General features: G+C 36.4%; 1 protein-coding gene across 1 annotated transcript in view; it reads left to right on the top strand.

The window, feature by feature from the left end:
• The window catches only part of bmal2 (basic helix-loop-helix ARNT like 2), a 92,456-nt gene that overhangs the window by 19,433 nt on the left and 45,387 nt on the right, over window positions 1-27,636 (top strand). Inside the window, exons 4-8 of the mRNA XM_051930633.1 lie at window positions 1,798-1,839; window positions 5,667-5,824; window positions 7,314-7,393; window positions 8,652-8,744; window positions 25,823-25,966. Of these exons, the coding sequence (XP_051786593.1) occupies window positions 1,798-1,839; window positions 5,667-5,824; window positions 7,314-7,393; window positions 8,652-8,744; window positions 25,823-25,966 (517 nt within the window). The remainder of the gene's footprint in view (window positions 1-1,797; window positions 1,840-5,666; window positions 5,825-7,313; window positions 7,394-8,651; window positions 8,745-25,822; window positions 25,967-27,636) is intronic.

Raw genomic sequence — 27,636 nt, 5'->3', positions numbered from 1 at the left:
CCTTACCAGCAAGCTGCTTGAGGCATACCCCCACTCTTGCTTCCCCGCTACCTCTCCACATGTCCATCAGAGAGCTGTCAATAGCAGAAGCAGCAGCAGCAACCATGGTGGTGGCAATCTGATGGATATGTGAAGAGAGTTTTTCTAGCATCAATGACCCAGTCTGACAAAGGGTGACAATAGCAGCAGTCACTGCAAGAGGCTGGACCGCATGGTGAGTGACTACCTGGAGTGCATCACTGCAAATGATTCAATGTGCACTGATGACCCCATTGAATTCTGGGTGATTATGCTGGATTTAAGTCAGGAGCTTGCTCAGTATGTGCTGGAAGTGCTGTATTGCCCGGCTTCCAGCTTACTGTCTGAGCGGGCTTTCAGTGCTACAGGCAGGGTGGCCACAGACAAGCGGACCCGAATCTGTGGACAGACTAACCTTTATTAAAATGAATGAGTCCTGGATCAGCAGTGATTTCCAGCCCCTGTCCGCTGATTCTAGGGACTAGATGGGTTTCTTGTCTATCACACACTATCACTTTAATTTTTGTTTTTTTTTTGTAAATCTTTACTTCAATTTTATCTCAGGGAGGCATGGGGGTGCAGTGGTTGGCAATGCTGCTGCACGGTTTGGGTCACCTATTTGGCCTCAATAATTGCTCCAGTATAGTTGAATAGTTGTCAGACATTTTTCTAGTCCTAAGGGACACCTTAAAGATGATTGCACCATTATAATGCAGTCAAATCTAGTTCAGTTAGTCCTTCCCCATTGACTTTAATGGATTTCACCAAGTTCAGCGAATATCATGAATATTTCCTTGATTTCGGGGAACTTGACGGCAAAGTGAACTTGGCAGTGTTCACTCATCATTTTTCATCATCATTATTATTATTTGTATAATTTTTTCACTTCTGACTTTGTACTTTTAATGTTTTGTACATTTTACAGTAGAATGGTGAGATTTAATAAAAAGTAATTTTCCAAGCCAAAAAAAATCCAAAGCTTTTTGGATTTTTTCTCAAAAAAAAAAACAAAACAAAAAACGTCACACTAAGGTTAAACACAGTTGGGCTTTAGTACAGCTACAGTATATAGACCTCATTTACTTTGATACTTTCCATCAGTCAAATTGTTAGCACAAAGATTCAACAAGCACATAATGCTATTATAGAAGCAAATTTCTAAAGAGTGGAGAAAAGTTGTTTATCATTTTGACAAGGGCTAAAAGGCTATTTTAACACTCTGGGACTCTAATTAATCACAGTGAAAGTTATAACCTCCAAATGGAAAACACTTGGAACAGTAGTGAATCTTCCCAGGAGCGGCAAGCCTGCCAGAGTTACTCCCGAGGGTAGCATAACATCATCCATAAGGTCACAAAGGATCCTAAAAGGCCTAAAGAACTGCAGGCTTCTTTTGCCTCAGTAAATGTCAATGTTCATTACTACATAATTGTTAGAATCCTGAGTAAAATAAGCTTTATTGGAGGAAGGTGGAAACCACTGTAAAATAAGAAGTGCATAAATGTGTGTGCCTCATTTGCCAAGAAACACCTGGATGATCCCTAAGATTTTTGTAAGAATGTTCTGTGGAGGAATGAATCAAAAATTGAACTTTTTGCACAATGTTTGTCACTTTTTTTCAGGCATAAAGTGATAATCACATTCCAACACAAGTACATTACTGTATATCATAACATGCTGTTGCTTCTGTGATACTGTGGTGTATTTGTACTGTACACATTAAGAATATTTATACTGTATTTACTGTGTATATTTTCAATCTATTGTTTATTGTTTTAGGGCTGATGGAGAAGATCAGCACACAAAAATGAAATGTTTCAGGTATGTTAAAATATTAAACTTGTTTTTACTAAGATTAGACTGGAAATGTAAAGTATTTCTGTAATTTATTGGCCACTTTTACCTGTATTTTATCTGGATGACTAAATTAACAATTGAATCAAAATCCTTTATAAGATCTTCTTATATAATATGCTACCATGGCTGTCCGTTTGTCTGTCCAGGATTTTAAATCACCTGCAGCTCACAAACCGTTTGAACTATTGACTTGAAATTTGGTACACATATTGTACGTGACATCTACTTTCCGCTTTCAGAGTGATGATTGACCTCCAAGGTTATTCTTCTTTCTATTTTTATTTTATTTTATTGTAGAATCAAGTCTCGGCAGTGGCCAATAGGGTGGCCGTGCGACACTTGCATACGGGCGCCGTTCTCATCCCCACCACCTCCCCCATCACTTCCCCTACCTCTTCATATCTTAAATCATTCTTGAGGCAGATTGAAGACTTAAGTCTAATTTAATTAGTCTAATTTAATCTAATTTAATTTAAGACTTAATTTAAGGAAAACATACCAAGTAATTGCAACACAAACACTGACTTAATCAGTTTTAACGCGAAAAGATGCAGACGAAAGAAGTGAAGAAGCGGGCTGCTAGGGTAGAGAAAAGAAGAGCTGCTCAGGAAGTTGCAAGCACAGCAACCGCTGATCAAACGAATGCTAAATGTACAGAGAAAGAAATGAAAACTAGGAATGCTCAAGTCAAGTGTATTCATGGCACAGTTATTGTGCAGTGCACTGCTACTGGTTTCTAATAACTGTCATTTAAATAAAAAGTTAAATTGTGGAGCTTCCTGGTTAGAATATTTACCATTTGCAGTTTTATTGCAGGTAACTCGTAATTTCTAAGTAAAGAGTTACTTGTAGCCTTTCTTGGAAATAATCTGACTCTATTTACTATTCTTTAATTTTCTTTTCTTTATTTAGGATCAGATAGCGGTTTCTTCATATGCATTAAACACCTCACTTCCAACATTATCCAATTGCTCCCTGTCAGAAATGTTTCAGGCTTAATTGGGAGCCAATGTGTGCTTCTTTGTTTCTGTGTTATAAAGGTTATTTGTTACTGATATTCCTAATGTAATTAATTAGTTATTGATTATTATTTGCATTTGACATATAACAGGACAGTGTAATGTCAAAGATTATATCAGTTATTTTTTTAAACAAACTAGTGTTATTCCAAAAGATGTGAATATAGTATATAACAAAAAAAAAGCAAACAGAAGGCCTTCCAGAACTCATTCTCTTTGGCCTTAGTACTTATGCCTGAACAAACTTATTTTCCATAACCAACTATGCAGGGTGGATCTCCCCCTTTCACACCTTCCAAGTCCACACATTAGAATTGCCCTCTGATCCAGTAATTGTGATAGAATTACAGTATGACATATTTTAAAAAGAAGTGTTTATTTTCGATTGCGTATTAGAAAGATTGGAGGATTACATGAATATTTCTGTATAGGTTCTATACATAGTTTTTATTAATTTTTCATACATTCTTTAAGTGATAGCACTGATTTTAAACCTACAAAAAATGAGGATCTAATGTCTCCAATTCATGATGTGGGAGTAGGAAGTGTAATTATTATAAATTTCAAATAAACTTTATTTTTCATTATCCTAAAATGATATACTGTATGAAGGACACCCATGCTTCTTCTCTCTTTTATGAGACATTGAGCTATTTTTTAAAGGGAAGGTGTGCTGCTTGCATTTGAAGGTGGGCTTAACTGCTATTTTCCATTTATAAATGCAGGACATTAAGAGGTCAGTACTGTTTTTTCCAAGGAAAGTGTTCAACTATATGAATGCTGACTGATACACCCTGTCCACTGTGGCACTTTTTCACATCGCAGTCCATATGATTGGTATTTAAGAATTAAATGGATTAGATAAAGTTTAATAAAGTGGTGAAGTAAAAGGCACATTTTTTTATAGGATGACTTGAAACACATTTAATTTGTGGATAGATTTATACCCTCAAAAACCTTTTATAGCATCCATCTATGATGTGAAAAAATATAATGAATTTTGAGGAGATCATCATTTTGATGTCTCTTTAATTGTTTTACCTTTTTAAAAGAGCTGAAATGAAGTACTTCTTAAACTATTGAGACATTTTTCATAAAGAGACATGATGACCTAAAGTTTGTCATTTTGCCATATCCATACTAAATCTTGCTCATGCATGCAGAGATTTAAAACACACACTAACTGACCGTAATTGTGCTTCATCTGGCACCACTGGAATTGGGTTGCATTTGGGCACCACAAAACTTCTGAAAAAATCTTTAGTGGGTTTTTTATTTTTTTTATTTTTATTTTATTTTTTTTTTTAATTTTGGAACAATATCAGTAAAATCTTCCATGTTTAGTTGATTATTGTAGGGAGGAGTATCCTATCTTCATCCTCAAACTTCTGGGACTTTTTTCCCTTCAGTTATCTTACATTTTTAGGTGTACTAACGCTATCAACCAACTCAGTTTTGTTAAACTGGTAGTTTTATCTAGTTTTGGAACTAATTCTAGTGTTTGGCATTCAAGTGATTTTTTGTAGTGTTTGTTAATCTTGTTCTTCTTATTAGCCACTTAAATATTGTATCTGTGTTCATTTTTTGTAAGATTTTTTTTAGATAATGGTGTCTGCTAAATAATTAGTAATAACAAATCATTCACTGATCATTAGAGCATGAAATTTTAATGTTTACATGTTTCAAAAAAGAAACATTTGAAGACTCCTGATGTATCAAGTTACAGTGTACAAAAGAGAGGGTAATATTGCCATTATGCGAGTAAACCTCTATATGCATTTGGTCAGAAGTAGCTACAAGAGATTAAAATGGGATAACAGCCTGATATATCATGTTTGAATCAAGTATTGGTTATTTTTTTAGGTTTTCTTTTTCAAAAACTTTTTATAGCCCAACTAAACATGACAGCTAAGAGCAAGCCCATAAAGTAATCCATGTACTTTTCGGATTTCTTTGTATTTCATCAGATTGTTCATACAGATAATTTGTGATTTACTGTATCTTCCCATGTTGTTTGAACTGTCATTCAAGTGCCATCCTTACCTTACTGTGCGACCTAGTGATCATATGGTGTTACAATGTGTAAAATTAGTGCTAACAAACAAGTCCAAATGATGTTGGGAGTTACTAACAGTCCCTTTTAATGATGATTGTCATACTATTTTGAAATGAGCTTTCAAGCTCTCAGATAGGAGTCAGGATGGTCACAGGCAATGTTGTGTCTTACCCTCTCTCTTCTCCCCCATATTCATATGGAAATGCCAATATGTTAAAACTGTAGGCATTTTCTATGTCTCTGCCTGTCATACTTGGTAAGGTCCAGCCTGTTTGAGTACCACTCTGGTGTTTCTTAAAGCTCCAGACTTCTTTAGAAATTTTAATTTGCTTTTGTTTGTAGTAGTAGGAGGTGTAGACATTTATTTAAATAACTACTGTACATAGATTTTGTTACAAATGGATGCTTAAAAATCATTGTAGTCCTTCCTTAGCTTAAATGTGATATTTTTGAATCTCTAATGGAAAAAGTAGTATTTAATTTTTAAGAATACATAGAGCTCTCACAGTTTCAATATTGGAGATGTTTACCACCTTTCAAATGGAGATTTGTTAATTGAATGTAAAAGCAAATTCTCTATTTAGGGCATTGAACATTACTGGTGTAGAGTTTATTGGTTTTTACTATTAAATCTAATTATCTCCATAAAGCATATTAAAGCAAAAATATCCGAGTTTGCATTCTCACTTTTTGCTTAATTCTTTTGTTTATTTCAGAGAACCACACAGCCAGATTGAAAAAAGAAGAAGAGATAAAATGAATTATCTGATAGATGAGCTCTCAGCCATAATCCCAACTTGTAACCCAATGTCTCGAAAGCTAGATAAACTTACAGTCTTGAGAATGGCTGTGCAACATTTAAAATCAATGAAAGGTAGGTAGAGTATTGTTGGTCTCAAATAAACTCACTTTTTAATATTATGAAATTGGTGCCTAGTAGTTTAATCTAGGAAAGGATTTTTAATTTAGCTTGTTTCTGTTTATTAGAGTTGTTAAACTAAATGGAGCTCTGACTACCTTGCATAGATGGATTATGATTTTAGCTTTTTATGGCATTGATAATGTGGAGAGATTTAGTTACTTGTAGCTTATTGTTTAGGGTAACACTTTTTGGGAAAAGATTTTAATTAAAATTTTTTAAATCTTTCTTTATGCTGCCTCACAGCTCCAGAGTTTCCTACACAGTCTCTTCTTTTGTGAATTTTGTTGTTTTTTTTCCCCCCAAAGCAAATGAAGCAGTAAAGCGTTAATCTGCTATTTTTAACATTTAGCTAAAGATTGTCTACAATATGGGCTAAAATATGAGATAAAATTGCCATTTCATAATTACTGCAACTTAAATCCTGTGCTCTGTTTGGCGTTATAGTAGCAATGCAAAAATGTATTAATGATTAAATTTACTGGTAATTGTGATTAATAAATCCTCTATAATACAGTGTTTTAAATTAATGATAATTATGTTTAAGCATCTAAACAAGTATTTTATGTCACAGTTCATATTCATACAAATTGATGCTGGCAACAAGGAACAAAATTAGTCAGTCTGCTGCTGTTGATAGAGGTGTATGTGGAATTAAAAAAAAAATACTATCAAATTGAACTGATGTATTTCTGACAATAAATTTCATTACTTGGGGGTGGATAATTGGTAGTTGGGATGCTTGGGACTACCAGTTTTTAATTCTGACAATTATACTACAGACCCCAAACGCCTGGCGTGTTTCCAGAGGTTTCGGATCTGCAGTATTTTTCTAATCAAAAACAAATTGATAAAAGACCCAATTCTTCAAGTACAATCTTAACTTGGGTGTCACTTTTAAACTAACAGGGCTTGCTACCACTGAGAAAATAAACTGAAATACTCTTTTTGTTGGTCACGTGTTGGTTTGAAAGTTCCAACAAGGCTCCTGTCACAGATATTCAGCATTAGGGATTGGACATTTACCTTTCAAAATCAGAGGGCTATACTCCGTTACAAACAGATCTTGTCTTTTGAAGTCACAGAAAGGGCATGATAGGAATATCATAAAAAAATAAGATGTTCACCATTAACTGTTATGTTACAATTTGTCCACCCCTGATTTCTGTATATATATTTTGATGGTTTCTGAAATAACTTCTCCTGAGTTTATTTTGTTGTAAGTAATGGAAAGAAAAGGAATGCTTGTTCTAATGGGTCATTTCTCTACATATAGCATTTGAAGCTTGGTGCTTCAAAAGAAGAGGTGGTGTTATGTCTGTGTAATTTTTATTCTGCCGTTTGCATGCAGCAGCAAAGAACAAGGTTTTGGTTTAAGTCATTGTAGTGCTATGCTTCATGATTTTTTCTGTTTCTTACTACTATCTTTTTTTAATTTATTCAGGTGCTGGAAGTTCTTTTACTGAAACCAGTTACAAGCCTTCATTCTTACCAGATGATGAACTTAAGCAACTTGTCCTCCGGGTAATTTATAAACAGACTTGCTTACTAGATGTTCTTTGTGTATTTAATGATGTTGGGGAGAAGGTTGTTAAATGAGAATATGCAACAATTAGTTATTGATTTTGTTAAAAAACAAAAAAGTTTTTATGATTTCTCCTATGATGGCTTTTCCCCCATTTTTGTCAGTCATAATTCATTTATGATACACAAGGAGTACAAACTGTTTATGACAGTATCATCTATTAATCAAACAGTTGAGTTAGGTAACATTAATTACACAAAATAGCCTGAACTGGAATTTCTGTTTAGTATATTGTGATTTTTATTTTCCTTTTAGCATTGTTAGGAAAGTTGAAATAATCAATTAGTGTGCTACCTCAGTTTGTATTGCTGTTGTCTTAATGTTTCACTTCTTTTACATAGCCGTTCTATGCCAAAATTGCTTTTCAGTATAAAATGTAAGTATTATAGAGAAAGGTTTGGTTGAAAAACTCTCGAAATTGATTTTTATTAAATGATTGAAGCAATTAAAGGTTTCTGTACTTAAAATATTAAGCAAATATTTACCTAAATGTCTGTTCCATTAATGGTTACTGCAAGTAGTCCGTATAAAGATTTCCCAGAAGGTCAACAAGGTGGATATATTAACAAAGTCTTAAATGTTGTTTTTTTTATGTAGTCCCCAGGATGTTGGGGGTGGGGCAGGGGCTGGAATTGCATAACAAAGTTGATGTAATGAGTAAGCAGTAACAAAGATAACAAAAAGAAATCCAAAGGGTAAATGATTGACAAGTAGTTGTTAAGTAAAGATAAGTACAGTTTAATGAATGCAGTATTTTTTTTTTTTTTGGTCTCTTCAAAAATGTTGTAATCTTGCTGGAACCTACTTTTGTTAAACCTTTTTTTAACTTAATTAGCATTTTTAATAATTTCCCTTTTTATAATAAAATTGCCTGATAGTGCTTTGTGATAGTTATGGCAATCACATCTGTGTTGACACCATTTTTCAAGATGACACACCTGATTTGCATTAAATGTAGTGCATCTTCCTAGCAGAGACGAATTCTGCACTTCTTTGGTATTATGTATTAATATACTATACATATTGAGCTAGGCAAACTTCAGCTGTTTATGTGTACACTCCAGTGGTAATTAACCATCACAAATATTGAAATGGTAATCATGGGTGAATTGGATTCCAGCCTGTCAGTGGCCGCACTTAAAATATTCTATTCCAATCTCTATGCCTTAATGAAATGATTGCTTATCTTTTACATAGGCTGCAGATGGGTTCCTATTTGTTGTTGGATGTGATCGAGGAAAAATACTTTTTGTCTCAGAGTCTGTTTCCAAGGTCCTTAACTATGGCCGTGTAAGTAGGTTCTTTTATATTTGTTGGTTTTAAACTATTACTGTAAGAATCGATATCATGGGATATGGCAATATATTTTTTATTAAATATATAGTTTTAAGTTATTTTGTTACATTCTTTTTATTATTATCTTATTACATTATTTATTTCTTCCCATATATTATATGCATTAAATTTGTTTCCAGCCTGAATGCAAGTGTTTGTTTTTGTAACCTGTTTCCACCCATGCCCATGTGTTGTTGCTAGTGAAGCTAAGTTGATAAATACAAATTTGTAGCAGTACTCAATTAATGCTTTTAAAACCGAGTAAAGAAATTTCTTTAAGACGTTAATTAGGTAACACTTTGACCTTTTCTTATTTATTTTGACAGCATATGATTACTGTTTGCTCAGTTGAGTGTAACTGAATTTTCTGTACATTTTTTGTTAAATTCTCATTTTCATTTATGTTCTCAGTGTGTGAACTTAGATTTCAGGAGTATGGCTCAGGTCTGTGGAACATGACAGTTTTGTTTACTTCCTGAAGGCGTTTCAAATTACTTTTCTCTTTGCCATGTCATAGGGCTACAATAGAAAAAAAAATATATAGCATTAAAGATGCATAATTTTTTTTACACTTACTCATTCTGAATGCTTCACACACTCATAATATTCAGAACATTTCATACACAGCAAATGGACAGAGGTGCCACAGTTGTTTTTTCATTGTTTTGGGAGCTTATTACTTTTTGCAGTAAAATCTTCTCAAACATGTGGCACTTGAGATTAAGCCAGCACATTCTAATCATGATAGCTACTTGTTGAACAACTTAATAACAATATTGTGACAGAAAACAAATAGTTTATGAAAATCAAAGTTCCCTGTTTTATTACTAAGAAAAGCCATAAAAAAATGACGCCCTAGATTTACAAGACAGAGAAGGAAAAGGTGGAAAGAAAGAACTAGCAGTGTTTAATAAATGCTAACAGAGTGCATATTCAAGGCCTTGAGCAAAACATCCTTAATATTAAAGGGTGTAAGCTGAAAAGCACAATTTACAAAAGTCAAATGATTTACATATAATTTTAGAAACAAAAAAGTCTACCCTTGTTGACACAATAATGAACACATTCTTTACCATGTAGTTCACTCCTTGAAGGCAAAAAGGATACAAGTACTATATAAAAATATTTGTGTATGTTTATCCATATATGAGGGAATGTATTGTAGGACAAAGTGGGCATTGCCGATTCTGCTAGGTTTTAGTGGCAGACAAGGCCTGTTAAGACAGTAGATTTAACTGGGTTGCAGACACCCAGCTTCTCCTTCCTCATTCAACTTTCCAAAGTAAAGAACTGAACTCTTCATACCAAGACCAGCCTGTACTTAATCTGATAATAAAGGTGTGAATCAAAGTTGAGCTGCCATCTTTGCAGAAGCCTCCCTGCCTGTCCTCTCAGTCCAGAAGGTACCAAATAGACACCCAAGAACAAAGATCAATAAGTCAACAAATGACAGCTGTGATGTACAAAATAACTTGGTTATGAGAATACACTGATTTTGTAACTGGAAGTGATCTTAATCCAATCACGAGAGGTTACAGTTTCTTCAAAAACTAGCTGCATCCATATATCTGGGGAAATCTGAGAAAACTCTTAGGTTAGCACTCCTGCATACTCTGATGATTCATCCGTCTTTGGAAAGCCAAGACCCCCTCTACCAAGCGAGGCTGTGCCAACGGTTTGAGAAGTAAATCTTGCTTCCGGGAGGGAACTTCAGGAGCTAATGTGCTCATGTGCCAGAAAAAGTAATGCCTTTCCCTAAGAAGTTGCAGACGACATAGTGAAGCGCTTAACTGAGAAAAGCACAGAACACCTCAACACCTGAACAAAGAACCACGTCGCAAAGAGTAAGAGTGCCCTCCAATGCAAGGAGAACTCTCTACACAACATCAGAAATCTTCTTTAAAGACTTGGTATTGTAAATTAATTATCTGTGCCAAGATAAATTAGAACTCTAAATAGGCAAACAGCAAACCTCTTCTGTGCTCCATGTTTGTCTGTCTAATAGGTCTTGTGTCCAGTCTTATGCAGATATCATATTTCTGTAATCTTTGTTATAATAATAAATTGTATTATTTTGCTTCTTAAAACAAGTGTGCTTCAGCTATCTTGACATACGTCTGATGGCCGGAGACTACCTTCTACAACAGAGAAACTAAGGAAAATGAAGTAAAAGTCTTACTGAATTAATTACCGGCATTGCTAAAGGCAAGACTGGTAATTAATTAACCAAGTTGAAGCTTAGTAAAGTTAAAGCTCATCCTTCTACAGTATCTATGTATATAGTTGATTGAGATTGTCCACCACCCATTAATATGTCTAATGTTCAGACTGAAAAGGTATGGTCGGATGATAGCAGAAGATCAAAGCCATTAAGAACCTATGCCCTGCCAGTCATCAGATACTCCACTGGCTTGATAAGCTGGCCAAAGGAAGAAATGAAAGCTGCCAATATCAAGTCTCTGAAATGTCTCACAATGCATGGAACACTCCATCCCAATCCATCATCCACAGATTGGCAGTCAAGTAGTAGATAGATAGATAGATAGATACTTTATTAATCCCAAGGGGAAATTCAAAGTATAGTATATACTATATAGTATAAGATATTCACATAGTATGGTGAGACTGTAAAGTGTTAAGACTATTATCCTGAATGAGACTTACAACACCTATGGACATATACAAGCAATGTCCTACAAAGATATAAACTGGAAGACATTGCCTCAAACAGAAACTGAATGTAGATGACATGTAAGTAGGAGAGGTGTCATGGCAGGATTAACCACTCTTTGAAATGTACAATAAACAGCAGTGTTTGCTGACATAGAAAAATTCTTCCAGTGGTTAAAGAGGGAAAGAGTGAAGGACAGTACAGATGCATTAATCATGGCAGCACAAGAACAAGCACTACACACCAGATCAATTGACAAAATCTAAGGTGCAAAACTATGCCAAAAAGTTCCCAAGACAAACCAGCACCTAATAGTAGGCTGTAAGGTGTGGGCAGAAACGGCATATATCAAGCAAATGACAGGGATCATACAGAGTAATATCTGCAACTCGTATTCCTTGCAGATTCCCAAGTTCAACTGGAAAGAACCAAAGAGAGCAGATGGAAACAGCAGACCTATGGTTTTGTTAAGTTCGGTATCTGGAGAGAGAAACAAGTACTAGCTAAGCAGCTTAGTAGAACAACCTTAGAAAGAAGGAGTATGACTAACTGGAAAAATTTAAGGGAATGAAAGAGGTACTAGAAAGGATTTGTTAGATAAAAATTGATTGTAGAAACACTCTGGACTATGTCACTGTGCTATAGTCAAGACCACAACTTGTCAAGATCGAATCAAAGTTGAGTGTAAGGGTATGTCAAGATCAAGTCCAAATGAAAGCAAGGCCAAGCCTTAGACAATTGTTTCCAGTTCATATCTGCGAATTCTGTGATTAAAGTATCTGAGACTCAAATTTATTGTTCGCTTGCAGATTCACTTTGAATTTTAGCATGTAAAAGAAAAGAAGTTGTTGAGTGTGGGGGTGCATACAAAAGAACACTAAAATGTCTTGGTCAACATTTAGCTCTAATCACAAACAAAATAAGGTTATACAGTAATCCCTCCTCCATCGCGGGGGTTGCGTTCCAGAGCCACCCGCGAAATAAGAAAATCCGCGAAGTAGAAACCATATGTTTATATGGTTATTTTTATATTGTCATGCTTGGGTCACAGATTTGCGCAGAAACACAGGAGGTTGTAGAGAGACAGGAATGTTATTCAAACACTGCAAACAAACATTTGTCTCTTTTTCAAAAGTCTAAACTGTGCTCCATGACAAGACAGAGATGACAGTTCCGGCTCACAATTAAAAGAATGCAAACATATCTTCCTCTTCAAAGGTGTGCGTGTCAGGAGCAGATGTCAGAGAGATAGCCCTATTGATTTGTTTGCTCTTCTCTGTTTGGCTTTTAAGTATGCGAAGCACCGCGCACAAAGCTGTTGAAGGCGGCAGCTCACACCCCCTCCGTCAGGAGCAGAGAGAGAGAGAGAGAGACAGAGAACAACAAACAGTCAAAAATCAATACGTGCCCTTTGAGATTTTAAGTATGCGAAGCACTGTGCAGCATGTCATTTCAAGGAGCAGCTGCACAAAAGATAGCAACGTGAAGATAATCTTTCAGCATTTTTAGACGAGGGTCCTATTGTCTAGGTGTGCGAACAGCCCCCCTGCTCAATCCCCCTACGTCAGGATCAGAGAAAGTCAGCGCAAGAGACAGAGAAAAGTAAGCTGGGTAGCTTCTCAACCATCTGCCAATAGCGTCCCTTGTATGAAATCAACTGGGCAAACCAACTGAGGAAGCATGTACCAGAAATTAAAAGACCCATTGTCCGCAGAAATCCGCGAACCAGCAAAAAATCCGCGATATATATTTAAATATGCTTACATATAAAATCCGCGATGGAGTGAAGCCGTGAAAGGCGAAGCGCGATATAGCGAGGGATCACTGTATTCGAAATTAGTTTTTTTTTTTTTTTTGAGTTATGTGTAAATGTTTTACTTTTTTAGATGATCATGTTGCAGTTTTATTTGCAATGATTAAAAAAACAAGTGCAGTGAAATAATAGTTTAGGGTCAAATTAAGCTATATTGTTTATTTAAAATAAGACTCTTTTACCTGGCAATTCATTCAAGTCTCAAAATATGTAACTCCACCCTTATGAAGGATGTTGTGCAGCACTGAAATAAAACTCACATCACGCTGACTTGAAACTGCAGTTTCATAGACTATGCTCCATCAGATTAAATTATAATGAATCACATAGAGTCAAATCATCTTTGTATTGTACAGGTATACCAGTAGCATTCTGTGTGCTGTTAAATAACTGCACATTGGTTACAAAGATAAAAATGGTCTATCCATATTGTATAATAAGCAATACATTAGTCACTTAAAATGCTCAAGCTGCAAAAACTCAACTTAGTTAGATTTTAAAAGAGTTTGGTACCTGCTCTATACAAATAATTGTTACTGCTTTCTAATGTGTGTTAAGAACTTATTCCATGTTGATAACATGTACTGTATGTGCACATCTGTCTAATTACAGTGCTCCTTACTACCCTTGCAGTACTACAAAAGTCAGTGATTGCACCTGCGAAGTAGAAGTTCAAGTTTCAAAGTTTGTAACCAAATAATATGCACACTGGTGTACAATATACATAACATTTAGTTAATTAAAAGCATTTTGAATGAATAATTATGTCATACAAATCCTGAGAACAAAATGCAAGTTGTTGTAGCTATTGTCGTTGGAAACAAATGAAGCCACTGTTGTTGTGGTAAAGGGACAGATCGCATTTTTGCACTTTTAGGGACAGACTTAGTAGTCTTCTAACAAGCAGAACTTGGTACAGTTAAACCCTCAATATTTTAGTAAATCAGATCAAGGTGCTAACCAAAAGATCCACAGTTAAGGCAGAGACAGCTGCCAGGTTTTTACCTATTTGTCACTAGAATTCTAATGAATGCTGTTTTTCCAGAACAAGCTGTTGCCTTGTGTTCATAACAATCAGATGCAGTGTTAAGCCCACAGTCGGTTCTACTGCCTAGTAACAACACCCTTGAAACAATAAAAATTCATTACAAAGAACAGGAGAATAGAAATAATTTCCAAAATTAAGCAGAATTAATCAGGACATTCTCTAACATGATTCCAACCAGTAACAGCAACAAATATATTTTATGAAAATACACAAAGAAAGTAAGCACAGTGAGCTCAGACCTGTACAATTGGAATCCAAGTGTGGTTCACATGCAGAGGAAAAAACAACAAACCAATCAAAAATATATAAATAATTAATATAAATATAATTTAGAAAGTGGCTGGTATTGCTTCAGGCCAAAGACCATCTTTAATGAAAGCAGCGGCCAAGACTGAGACAAGTCTGAGTACAAATACTCACCAAGTCCAGAACATGTTAGACAAGAGAAGAGACAATCAGTATACAAGATAGAGTATACAGTATTTACTGAAAGACTAAACGTTGGAGGCGTTGAGAAGCAGAGCCATGCATGATAAGATGTGTGGTCAGAATTGGAGGCCAGTGGACAAAGCAAAGCAAAACGGTAGTGTGGATAAAATGAGAAACAGAGTACAGTATTTGGCCACCCATATTTTGGTGGTGATAGAAGCCTCACCAGGGGCGAGTTACCATCTTCTGGTGAACATTTTAAGAGATGTATTGTGGCTTTCTACAATCAGCACTGAAAAACTATGGTTATCCACTATCATTAGAGAATAATTCAAGGTTGAACATTTGTTAATACTAGAATTACCAGAGCCTACGAAAAAACTCGTAAATCCGTCCCACCTTAAATCGCGTCTTAAATCCGTTTGCACCTCTCTGCCAGAGTCCTTTGTCATCTAAATGTGCTGATAAAGCTACTAGCAGCCAGCTATTCCATCCCCCCACCGACTTAGAATGAACTTCTCTCCTAGCTCAAGCCTTGCCTTGATTTGATTACCTGGGATTGAAGTGGAGTTTTACAGTGGAAATAATTCTAGCGTTATTTGGAATACACGCATTTCATGTGTGTTCCATTTCTATAGTAGGCTGTGCAAACACATTTTTAAAACAGAAACGTTTTTCATATTCTAATAGTAAATGACAAAATGTAGGCATAAACTATATAACGTATGAAGCCTGAAGTCCATATATCAAAGAAACACTTTCACAAAAGGTACAAATAAAAGAACACGTGCGCCTTCATTCAAAAAATTTAAAAAAAAAAAAGCCGCGTTAGCATGCCACATTGACTTTCTTACTACAACCGCCGTGGTGGCGTAATGGTATCAGCCCCTGACTGGGAATCAGAGGGTGGCGAGTTCGATCCCGTACGGCTCCACTTCGAGAAATGAACTGCTCTTATTCTTACAATTTTAGAATAACAACATAAATTTGATTTCAGTCTGTAACAGCCGGTGTAACTTATGATACTGGTAAAGGTTAGCTTTTTTTTTTTTTTTTTTTTAATTCACTTTTCATTCTCGCAGTCGCATTCAGAATCAATCCAAACAACCCCATCTGACACAGCTGGTTTCACATAAATAAAAGTGCACTTTTATTCAAGACTATAACCGAAGAATAAAGAAAGCAAGTTACAGTTGGTGGTTGATACAACAGCTTGCGTGGTGCAATGTTAAGAACTGCTGATTTCCGATCCGTGCTATATAAAATCATCACATTCAAATATTAACAGTTCCCACACACCCAAGGTCTGCCATTCCTACATTTACGACATGTGTACTTGTTGCAGTGTACACACCTCTCTGTGCTATGGTTCCTATTACAGTGAATGAGCACCTGACACTGTACTTTCTTCCCTGGGGGAAGCTGAGGTCTTAGAACGGAAGTTTGTTGGTGCTGTATTATCTTTTCTTTTTCCATCGCCTTTTCCTGTAAGAAGCGACGACGAAGTTCCTCTGCAAGGTGAGCCATGAACACTCTTCTTTTCTCAGCGGACCCCGTGCATGCCTTATACAGTACGTGTGCGTTCATCGCTGCTAGGTCAAGAATGTTGTAGAACACAGCAACCGGCCACCTGCGTGTTCCTGTTCGCACTGAACAAGCACGCGCCTTCTGGTCCATGATGTCAACGCCACGCTGGGGAAAAAAGAAAGACAAATATATGTGACATTTTGAAGAAATCATTTTATCACCAGAATAGCACCAGAATACTTCGTCACACTAATATGTTTTTCATTAGCATACCTTCATGTGGTTGTAGTCTGTGACCGTGTTTGGTTTTTTTTTTTTTTTATCTTGCCCAATCTCCACATCATGGTGCATTGTGCTGAGAATGCAGACAGACTTCATCTTTTTCGGCACATACACTGTCAGCATGGCACTGGGAGATCTAAACACCAGCGTGGAGAATTGTTCGTGTACTGAACTGACTTTAGCTGCAGGTGGAAGTTCCCGTCGCACTTTATTCATGGTGCCAAGCAGAGCTGTATTGCGGTGCAGCAGTCTATTAGCCAGCGAAAGTGACGTTAAGAAGTTGTCTGTTGTTACGGTTCTGCCTTTGTCCAGAAATGGCTCCATAAGCTTTATGACCACAGACTCGGAAAGTCTTTCTCCTGTGGGACGACTGGGATCTTTTCCTAAATAAGGAGTGGCATTGCACATGTACTTTGTCTCCAAATCTGCCGCAATCCAAAAAGGCAGAACCGCATATGTTGCATATGTTGTGAAGTCACAATGTTGACACCCTTCAAATAAAGTGTTACTGAAATTTGTCACATTATATTAATGTTCTCTATGCATCGTTAAGTACAGTGATCCCTCGCTATATCGCGCTTCGCCTTTCGCGGCTTCACTCCATCGCGGATTTTATATGTAAGCATATTTAAATATATATCGCGGATTTTTCGCTGCTTCGCGGGTTTCTGCGGACAATAGGTCTTTTAATTTCTGGTACATGCTTCCTCAGTTGGTTTGCCCAGTTGATTTCATACAAGGGACGCTATTGGCAGATGGCTGAGAAGCTATCCAGCTTACTTTCTCTCTCTCTCTCCCTCTCTCTCTCTCTCTCTCTTGCGCTGACGTAGGGGTGTGTGAGCAGGGGGACTGTGTACAGCTGCTTCCTGAAGGACATGCTGCACGGAGCTTCGCATACTTAAAAGCTCAAAGGGCACGTATTGATTTTTTTTATCTGTCTCTCTCTCAATCTCTATCTCTATCTCTCTCTCTCTCTCTCTTCCTGCTCCTGACAGAGGGGGTGTGAGCTGCCGCCTTCAACAGCTTTGTACCGGCGGTGCTTCGCATACTTAAAAGCCAAAAAGCCGTATTGATTTTTTTTTGACTGCTTGCTTTGCACTCCTTTGAAAAGGAAGATATGTTTGCATTCTTTTAATTGTGAGACAGAACTGTCATCTCTGTCTTGTCATGGAGCACAGTTTAAACTTTTGAAAAAGAGACAAATGTTTGTTTGCAGTGTTTGAATAACGTTCCTGTCTCTCTACAACCTCCTGTGTTTCTGCGCAAATCTGTGACCCAAGCATGACATTCTAAAAATAACCATATAAACATATGGTTTCTACTTCGCGGATTTTCCTATTTCGCGGGTGGCTCTGGAACACAACCCCCGCGATGGAGGAGGGATTACTGTAATCTCTTTTTTAAAAATAAATAAATAAATAAAGCCACCACTTCAAATATATCAGTGCACGCTAATTCAGTCAAGATAAAATTGATATGGAATTGGGGCATTGTGAATCAGTATGGATTGGAATCTAGACATCAGTGCTGATACCCAGCCCTAGTCTCTACTTCTCTAATAAGAAGTGAATTTATACTAGCATGTACTAAAGCATGTGGTTTCAACATAATGCTGGCTGAAACCAAATGAGAACGTTGTTTAGGTATACAGTTTTAAAAAACTGCATTAAAAAGGGACTTTTTTTACTCTGACTTTATCAATGAAAGTAATGCAATACTGGTCACACTTTGCTGAGTAAACTTTTATATATTGCTGCATTGGCTACCATTTGTTTAAGTGCTAGAAAACTATAGAGAAAATGTAGAAATGAGTTTAGAGTGCCACTTAATGTCACCCTTATTTAAACTTGTAAGCTTTCACTATTTGTAAAGAGCATAGCAATGAAATCATGATCATTGACATCTCTCGACAAATATAGCTTTTATTGTTTTAAAGTTAGAATCTGAGACTTCTGTTAAACCTCTTTTAAACCTCTTTTTGGAGTAGCAGCTTTTATACTCCAGTGAACATGATGTTTATTAGAACTTTTGTAAGGTAAAAAACTTGAACAAGCACAGCTTAATTTTAAAACAATTGCATTAGTACTAACTTGTATTCGCAGGCACATCTATTAACTCCACCTGTCAGTTGTACCTGGTGTACTTTACAGAATAACTATACAGTACTGATGTTACACACAAATGACAAGGTAATATGTATGAATACATATATAATAATGGCATCCTCACTTGGCTATACACTCTATGGAAAGCTAAGTATAGCAATTAAAATGTTAGTTTTGTTAACAATACCTTGGTATTTCCCCTTCCACACTCCAGGACTGTGAAGAGCTATTGTCTATAGTATTTGCAAGACATTTTCAACCAGTCTCTGGATCTGTGTATTGTTCCTGCTTAATTCAAGACCTCTACCATTATTCCAGTAGCAAAACAATCAAAGGCCACAGGCCTAAATGACTACAGCCCAGTAGCTGCAACCTCTGTGAATGCCTTATTCTGAATTACCTCAAGAATACTAGTACTCAAGAATACTACAATTACTTCCTGGACCTGTTTCAGTTTGCATACAGAGCCAACCAGTCTGTGGATAATGCTGTGAATTTAGGTCTGAGCTTCATTTACCAGCACCTTGATACACCAGAGGCATATGTGAAGATCTTGTTTGTGGACTTTAGCTGTGCTTTCAATGCAATCATCCCAGAATTCCTAGATAAGAGACTCACACAGTTCAACCTGCCTAGTTCAATCTGCCATTGGATCACAGACTTTCCTTACAGATAGGAAACAGTATGTGTGGATGGGCAGACATGAGTCACCCATTAACCCTTAGTGCTGGTGCACCGCAGGATGTGTCCTTTCCCCACTATTCTTCTCACTTTATACAAATGACTGCACCTCTGGCAATTATTCTGTCAGAATTCTTAAATTTGCAAATGACATAACACTAATAGGCTTTGTTTCAAACAATGATGAGTCTATATACAGACCAGAAGTGGAAAATCTGACATTGTGGTGCAGCCATAAAAATTTGACTAACATTCAGAAAAACTCAGGAGATAATAATAGATTTCAGGAAACAGTCACCTACTCACCTATCACTTGCTATAAATGGCTCTGCTGTTGAGATGTGTCTGGGCACTGTTCTCTTACAAAACCCTAAGTGGGACAAAAACATCACATGCATTATTAATAAGACCTATCAGAGAATGTTCTTTCTGCGTCAGCTGATGAAATCTCCCTCAAGCAATATTGGTTTAATTCTACGTAACCATCAACAAGACTATTCCCACCTCCTCTATAACTGGTTTGGTGCGTCATTTGTTCATGGCTAAGGTCAATCTGCAGTGGGTCATAAAAACCTGGGAAAAGATCATAGGCTGTATCTTACTATATATTGCAGCCATCTTCCTTACTCTGAACTAATATGACTTCAAAGGTCATTGCTGATCCGACTAACCCAGGGCATCACCTTTTCCAAACACTTCCCTCCACCAGCCATCTTTGTGCAGCGAAAGCTAAAACAACACATCACCTAATTTTTTTCCCACATTCATTTATTCTTACTAATCATGTCTGATCTCCAACTTAGTATCTATGTATACCTGCACACTAGACTGCCTGGACATTTTAATCCTATCTCTTATATTTTTTTGTTTCCCCTTTATGCTCCATCATATTTTATCCTTTTATATTTTATCTTCTTACTAGCAAAATACCCGCGCTTCGCAGCGGAGAAGTAGTGTGTTAAAGAGGTTATGAAAAAGAAAAGGAAACATTTTAAAAATAACGTAACATGATTGTCAATGTAATAGTGTTGTCATTGTTATGAGTGTTGCTGTCATATATATATATATATATATATATATATATATATATATATATATATATGTATATATATTATATAAACACATATATTATATATACACATATATTATATATAATATAATATGTGTATATATATATATATATATATATATATATATATATATATATATATATATATATACATATATATGCAGCGGAGAAGTAGTGTGTTAAAGAGGTTATGAAAAAAAAGGAAACATTTTAAAAATAACGTAACATGATTGTCAATGTAATTGTGTTGTCATTGTTATGAGTGTTGCTGTGTTTTATATATATAAAATACACACACACACACACATAAACATATATATATATATATACATATACACATCCACATATCAACATATATATATACACATATATACACACACACAGACTTTATGGGTGATGATTGTTTTACTCTTTTTATCTTTATTTTATTTTATTGTAGAATCAACTCCTATCTGCGCACAGCAGGGCAGCCATGGGCGGATGCGTATGGTGTATTCACTCCATGTTATCGTGCATTGCGCTGTCAGTGGTATTTTGATAAAAGAATTTGAACAACATATAAGAAGCGTATAAATTATTAAACAGTAAAACATTAACATTTAAGAAGTAAAGTTACATGAAGTACTACTGCAGTGCCTTCGGGTATACCTCATTTTTTGTTTGCCCATTACATGCTTAAATGTATACATTTTTTGGTGCACCTACCCAAGAACACGCGACATATAACCGAGCGTGGGAGAAGCATGGATTTTAAACACGCGTTGAGTTCATCTGCTGGTCTCCCTCGTGGAATAACTGGTAATGTTTGACTAAAATCTACAGCGAGTAAAACGACATTACCTCCTATTTTTTTTTTTTTACGATCTCTGAGATCTTGCTTTTTTCGGTTCAAGGCTTCATAAGGTCTTTTATGTTGTATGGTGTACTTATCCCAAACCATCATCTTTGAATGTTGCAAGACTTTCGCCTTGTATGTAGATCGGGGTAATTACATTCATTGCATTCCTAGTCTGAATCACAATCTGATTGTATGGGGTGGTTACCTGGCACTGTAGGGTTGCCACCCGTCCTTTAAAATACGGAATCGTGCCGCGTTTGAGAATGAAATTGTGCGTCCCGTTTTGAATCAAAACATGGACGTGATTTATCCCGTATTTTTTTTATCATTTTTTTTTTAAAGCAGCGTCTCATGCAAATCATCCCACACGCATTTTATGAAGATGCCTCCTTTCCTACTTTGGATTGGGTAATACTTGATGTCATCGTTAGTTTGATTGGTGTTTTTAACTGTCCAGTGAGGAGGGCGTGTCTTTTAAGTACAGTCTGCAAAGTGTTGGCACTGAGATGTGGCGTCAGCGCCATAATTGAAGCCCCTAACGTTGCGGTCAGTAAGTCGGCTAACATCCGCCATGTGCCGTCTTTCAGTTGCGAGAAGCAGATCATAGAATGGTTGAAACTGTTGCCCCTAACGTTGCGCCACGGCGTGTGGTTCGTTTATACCTCGTGTCTTCTAATTAAACTTTTATCTCGCGAATATGTTATTGCAATCCGCAGCGGGAGCGTTTCTATAAAATTAATTGAAACTTACGTTTTACACCGTGCTTTGTTTCCCTTATGAACATGCTTGTATGCTTAACTCGCTCCGTTCTCAATTGTTTAATTAATTTTTTGCTCTTCGCTGTTTGCAGCTGTTCCTCCATTTCCCCCTACTTCGTTCTTTTATCTCGCGAATATGTTATTGCAATCCTTAACGGGAGCGTTTCAATAAACTGATTGAAAATAGTTTTGCATTTACCTTTTTAGTAAAAGGCGAGCTTTTAAGCCTGAGAAATCACCCCGTAAATGCACACGTTTAATTGGACATGTGTTAATATGTATGGTTACACAGTATTAAAAGACAGTGAACAACGTCAGTTACCTTTCTTCCCGCGTTTGATAAAAGGTGAGCTTTTAAGCCTGAGAAATCACCCCGTAAATGCACACGTTTAATTGCACATGTGTTAATATGTATGCTTACACAGTATTAAAAGACAGTCAAAAATTAACGTCATTTACCTTCGTTCCCGCGTGTGACTCGTGCTGTAAATGTCTTCCTTGTTTTTAGTTCACGTGATTACGTAGGAGGCGTGATGACGCGATACGTGACTCCGCCTCCTCCATTACAGTGTATGGACAAAAAATATGTTCCAGTTATGACCATTACGCTTTGAATTTCGAAATGAAACCTGCCTAACTTTTGTAAGTAAGCTGTAAGGAATGAGCCTGCCAAATTTCAGCCTTCCACCTACATGGGAAGTTGGAGAATTAGTGATGAGTGAGTCAGTGAGTCAGTCAGTCAGTCAGTGAGGGCTTTGCCTTTTATTATTATAGATAAAAAGAATATATTTTATATTTTATATTGTCCTTACATGTTGCACCAATACTATCAAGACAAATTCCTAATACACATTAGTGTACCTGGCCTATAAAATTAATTCTGATTCTGAGCAGCTCCTCAGCACTCTTGGTTTGAGCATTATCCAGTGTGACCTGCATGAGGTGCTCCAGTTCCACAAACCCGACACAGGCGCAAGTTCAGCAACACATACAGGCTTTTATTCTGTGGGAAACGCTTCCCAGTCGCTTCCCACCACCAAAACACAGTACAAAAGTACAGTGAAGCACAGCAATACAGCACTCTTTGTTTTTGTCTGTCTTTCTCTTTCTTCCTCTCTGCCTCTACTTCTTCCAGCAAGCTTTATCATCTTTCTACTAAATCTGGCTCCTGGAAAGAAGGCAGCGGGCTTCTTTTATGCTGCACCCAGGAGAGCTTCCTGGTCCGTTATTATGGTCCCTGCAGCACCCACGAGGACCAACAGGGCTGAGTTGGCAAATTTTAATCCCCATGATGCCCTGTGGGAATATGAGTCACTGCTGCAACACAGAGAGGCTGCCATCTAGTGATCCATGGTTTGGGGATTGGTGTTGGGAATAAAACTAAAAAGAATTAAGTTAACAGAGAATTTCTATATTTTCACATTTAAAATGGCATGGCTGTCAATATTTTGGATACTTGGAATAATTCTACAGACAGATAAGGTAACATCTAGTCATTATATTAATGACTTGGAAATCACTATATTTTGCAGTTGTTATTACAGGTGTTACTTTCAAAGCTTACTTGTATATTACTGTTAAAATTAAGAAAAATAAATTGAGCCAGTCGGGTGCAACACAGGTAGAATATTTTTATTCTAAAAGCATTTAACCTCATGTGCGATAGTTACAAATATATTATGATTAAATGACCTACATCATAAACAGATAAACCAAATGTAGCATACATATATGAAGGTCAGCTGTTTAATCAATCTGCAATCAAACTACAAAATATCAGTTAAACACAAAAATGTTAGCAGATCAAGTACCACTATGCATTCCAAAAGCCGAAAGATAAAGTTAATGCATCTATATGCAAGAGGTGGATTTTTGAAATCCGTCCCAAACTGAATTTGGAAGGTAGTGCAAAGTGGAGTTGTATGTTTGTAACTTCTTAGTTCTAATTATGGTCCTTGCTGCCCTGTTTTGAATTAACTTTGTAGTAGTAAGTGAATGATTTGTATAGCTCAGTTATCTATTCTGTTAGAAATAACAGCTTTTTAAGATAATGTAGCTTAAGGAATTGTCTTATTTTTTTATTATTTTAAAGCAAATTTTAAAAAGTATTAATTTATCTTTGACACACTGGCAATTTTCATACATAACTATTGACTGGAATCTGTTAAAATAAAATTCAAATCCTATAAGTTAAGGTTTGTCAGTATTATTAACTGTTTGGAGTTACCACTTACTAAAACAAATACACTGCTCAAAAATTAAGAGAACACTTAATTCACACATTGGATCTTGATGAACAAAATATTCAAGTGAAAAATCTTTACTGAGTACTACTGTGTAATTCATTGTGAACAAAATGATGTAACAATGGTCAATGGAAACCAAAATCACCAACCAGTTGAGGACTGGACTCAATGTCATACCAAAAATCAAAGTCAAAAATTGAAAATACAGGCTAATCCAACTTGTGTGAATTTCTTCACGGCAACTCATAATGTGACTCAGTATTGTGTATTGCCCCCACATGCCTCTATGCACTCCCAACGTCTGGGCAAGCTTCTGATGAGATGGCAGATGGTATCATGGGGTATCTCCTCCTAGAGCTGGATCAGGGCATTGGTGCGCTCTTGGACAGTCTGTGGCAGCACTTGGCAGCATGGGATGTACCAATATGCAACATCACAGAGGTTCTCAATATGATTAAGGTCTGTGGAACATTTCGGCCAGTTGATGGCATCAATGCATTCATCATCCTGGAACTGCGTACACACTCTGGCCACATGAGGCTGTGCATTGTCCTGCACCAGGAGGAACACAGGACCCACTGCATCAACGTCAGTTCTGACAATGGCCCTGAGGATTTCATCCCGATACCTAATAGCAGTCAGGGTACCAGTGCCTTGCACATGGAGGTCTGTGTGACCCACCAAGGGTATGCCCTACTAGATCATCACTCACCCACCGGTATCCAGCTTTCAAATCTGAATTTTATGGATGATGCTATCCATCTGATATCATTAAACAGTGATTCTTGATGTGCACTAGAGTCATTTGCAGGCAAATGTGATGTAATCACATGAGAATTAGTACAACTTAATCTGGGGATTATGGCCACTGTTAGGAAAATATTTGCTTGCTCTGTCCATGTCATGGAGTACATTGATTTCTTATTCACAAGTAAAACCAGAGTTGGTCATGAAATTAACAGATTGATACATTTTAGCAACTTTGTTAATGCTGTAACATACTGAGATGTTGAAAAGGAGCAAAGTCCTCAGATGAGACTTTGAAATTTACTGGTCAGTCTACATCACCACTCCTCCTTGTTTCATAGTCTATAGGATGTGAGTGAACGGTAATGTGTACAAAAAACAGGAAAAAAATGCTTCTGCCCAATGATGCAAGGTGGATTCGACGTAATAGGGAGAGTTACTAGGAGATATGCAAGAACCTTGGAACAACATCACTGCTTCTCCAGGTCAGGCGAAACATGTTGGTAGTTTGTCTGAGTCTGAGAGTGCTTGAAAATTTCCAAGTATGTACTGGAGGCTATTTCTAAGTAACAGGGTGGCTTTATTTCCTTCTCCTAGGCACCGTCTCCTTAAGTATGGGAATGCTGTCCCTCTCAGTTTTGAATTGTTATTTACAATAACTCATTGCAACTGAAATAATTAAATAAAAACTGTAGTTTATTGACTAGTATTTCACTTTAGATCCATTTTATTAGCATTTCTTATCTTGGAAAATAAAAAAAAAAATTTGTAAAGTAAAATAATAATTTTTAATTTGTTCTTCATGTAAATATTTTAAAGGCTGAACTAATTGGACAGAGCCTTTTTGATTATGTGCATCCAAAGGATATTGCCAAGGTGAAGGAACAACTTTCTGCTTCAGATGTATCACCACGGGAGAGACTAATAGATGCCAAAAGTGAGTTGCTGTGTTTAAATATGCAAGTGTTTTTGTGTTAAGGTTTATGTTTTCAAGATATGCATATTAATTTTAATTAATTTCATCATGTAAAACATTTTTTTTCATTTCTAGCTTTAGGTGCATGGTATTTGAAAAAATGTTTAAAGGAGGAAATATATTTAGTACTGCATTATACAGTAAATGGCAGTGTATAGTTAAAATATACTGTTATTTTGTTTTATGTGTATTCAGGCTAAAACATAGCTAAACTTCTCTTGTGTGAGGATTTGGAATTCTGCAGCTGGTGTCAGAATAATGAAACTTTATAGTTTTTAGTGTTTCCTACAGAATATTTATACTGTATTAGTGGTATGGAATTGGTTGAAGGGTCACTGCTAGAGAGAATATACAAATAAACGAATAATAAATATTAAAAATGTGAAGGGGGGGCGTCACAGTGGCACAGTGGTAGCACTGCTGCCTCGCAGTAAGGAGACCCGGGTTTGCTTCCCAGGTCCTCCCTGTGTGGAGTTTGCATGTTCTCACCGTGTCTGCGTGGGTTTCCTTCGGGTGCTCCGGTTTCCTCCCACAGTCCAAAGACATGCAGCTTAGGTGGATTGGCGAATCCAAATTGGCCCTAGTGTGTGCTTGGTGTGTGTGTGTGTGTGTGTGTGTGTGTGTGTGTGTGTGTGTGTGTGTGTGTGTGTGTGTGTGTGTGTGTGTGTGTGTTGTGTGGTTTGCAAAAACCTCAAGTAAACTTTTTTCACATTGTCATTATGGGGTGTTGTGTGTAGAATTCTGAGGAAAAAAATGAATTTAATCCATTTTGGAATAAGGCTGTAACATAACAAAATGTGGAAAAAGTGATGTTCTGTGAATACTTTCCGGATGCACTGTATATATATAATAATATATATATATATATATATATACATACATACATATATACAGTATGTTTATGTATATACAGTATATGTATGTATGTATGTATATATATGTATGTATATATATGTGTGTATATATAATATGTGTATGTGTGTATATATCCTCTTTAATAAAATCCCTTTGTGTGTCCATGTGTGTGTGGCTTCTGGTGAAGTGCGCATGTGCGGGGCACGGTGCGATGCGCGATATTACTGTCAGAGAAAGTTAGAGGCGTTTTATGGAAATACAAACCAGTATTACTGCGAGAGGAAATTAAAGGTACACAATACAGTGATGCATATTACAGCCACATACAAGCCAGTATTACTGTCAGAGGAGATTAAAGGCATATTACCGACATGCAAGCCTGTATTACCGCCAGAGAAAATTAAAGGTATATTACTGACGTACAAGCCAGCGGACGTACAAGACAGTATTACTGTTACAGAAAATTAAAGACACACAATACACGGCGGCAGCCCACGAAGAACGGTCAGCTCAGCAAGTAAACATCAACAAAAGAAAGGCTGAAAGAAAGAAAAACACGACCAACAAAAAGAATGAGGTCAAAGTCCCTTGCCATTTAATATAGACTGTTCCTACTAATGTTTATGCACTACTGTTCTAGCGCCCATTATTGTAACTGGCTAAATGACTAGTGTGTATATATATGTATATATATATATATATATATATATATATATATATATATATATATATATATATATATATATATACATATATATATATGTATGTATATATATATATATATATATATATATATATATAT

Source organism: Erpetoichthys calabaricus, chromosome 1 (assembly GCF_900747795.2).
Source record: "Erpetoichthys calabaricus chromosome 1, fErpCal1.3, whole genome shotgun sequence".
NCBI classification, from domain to species: domain Eukaryota; kingdom Metazoa; phylum Chordata; class Cladistia; order Polypteriformes; family Polypteridae; genus Erpetoichthys; species Erpetoichthys calabaricus.
The sequence above is the reverse complement of the archived record's forward strand: the minus strand, read 5'-3'. Positions and strand labels throughout refer to the sequence as shown.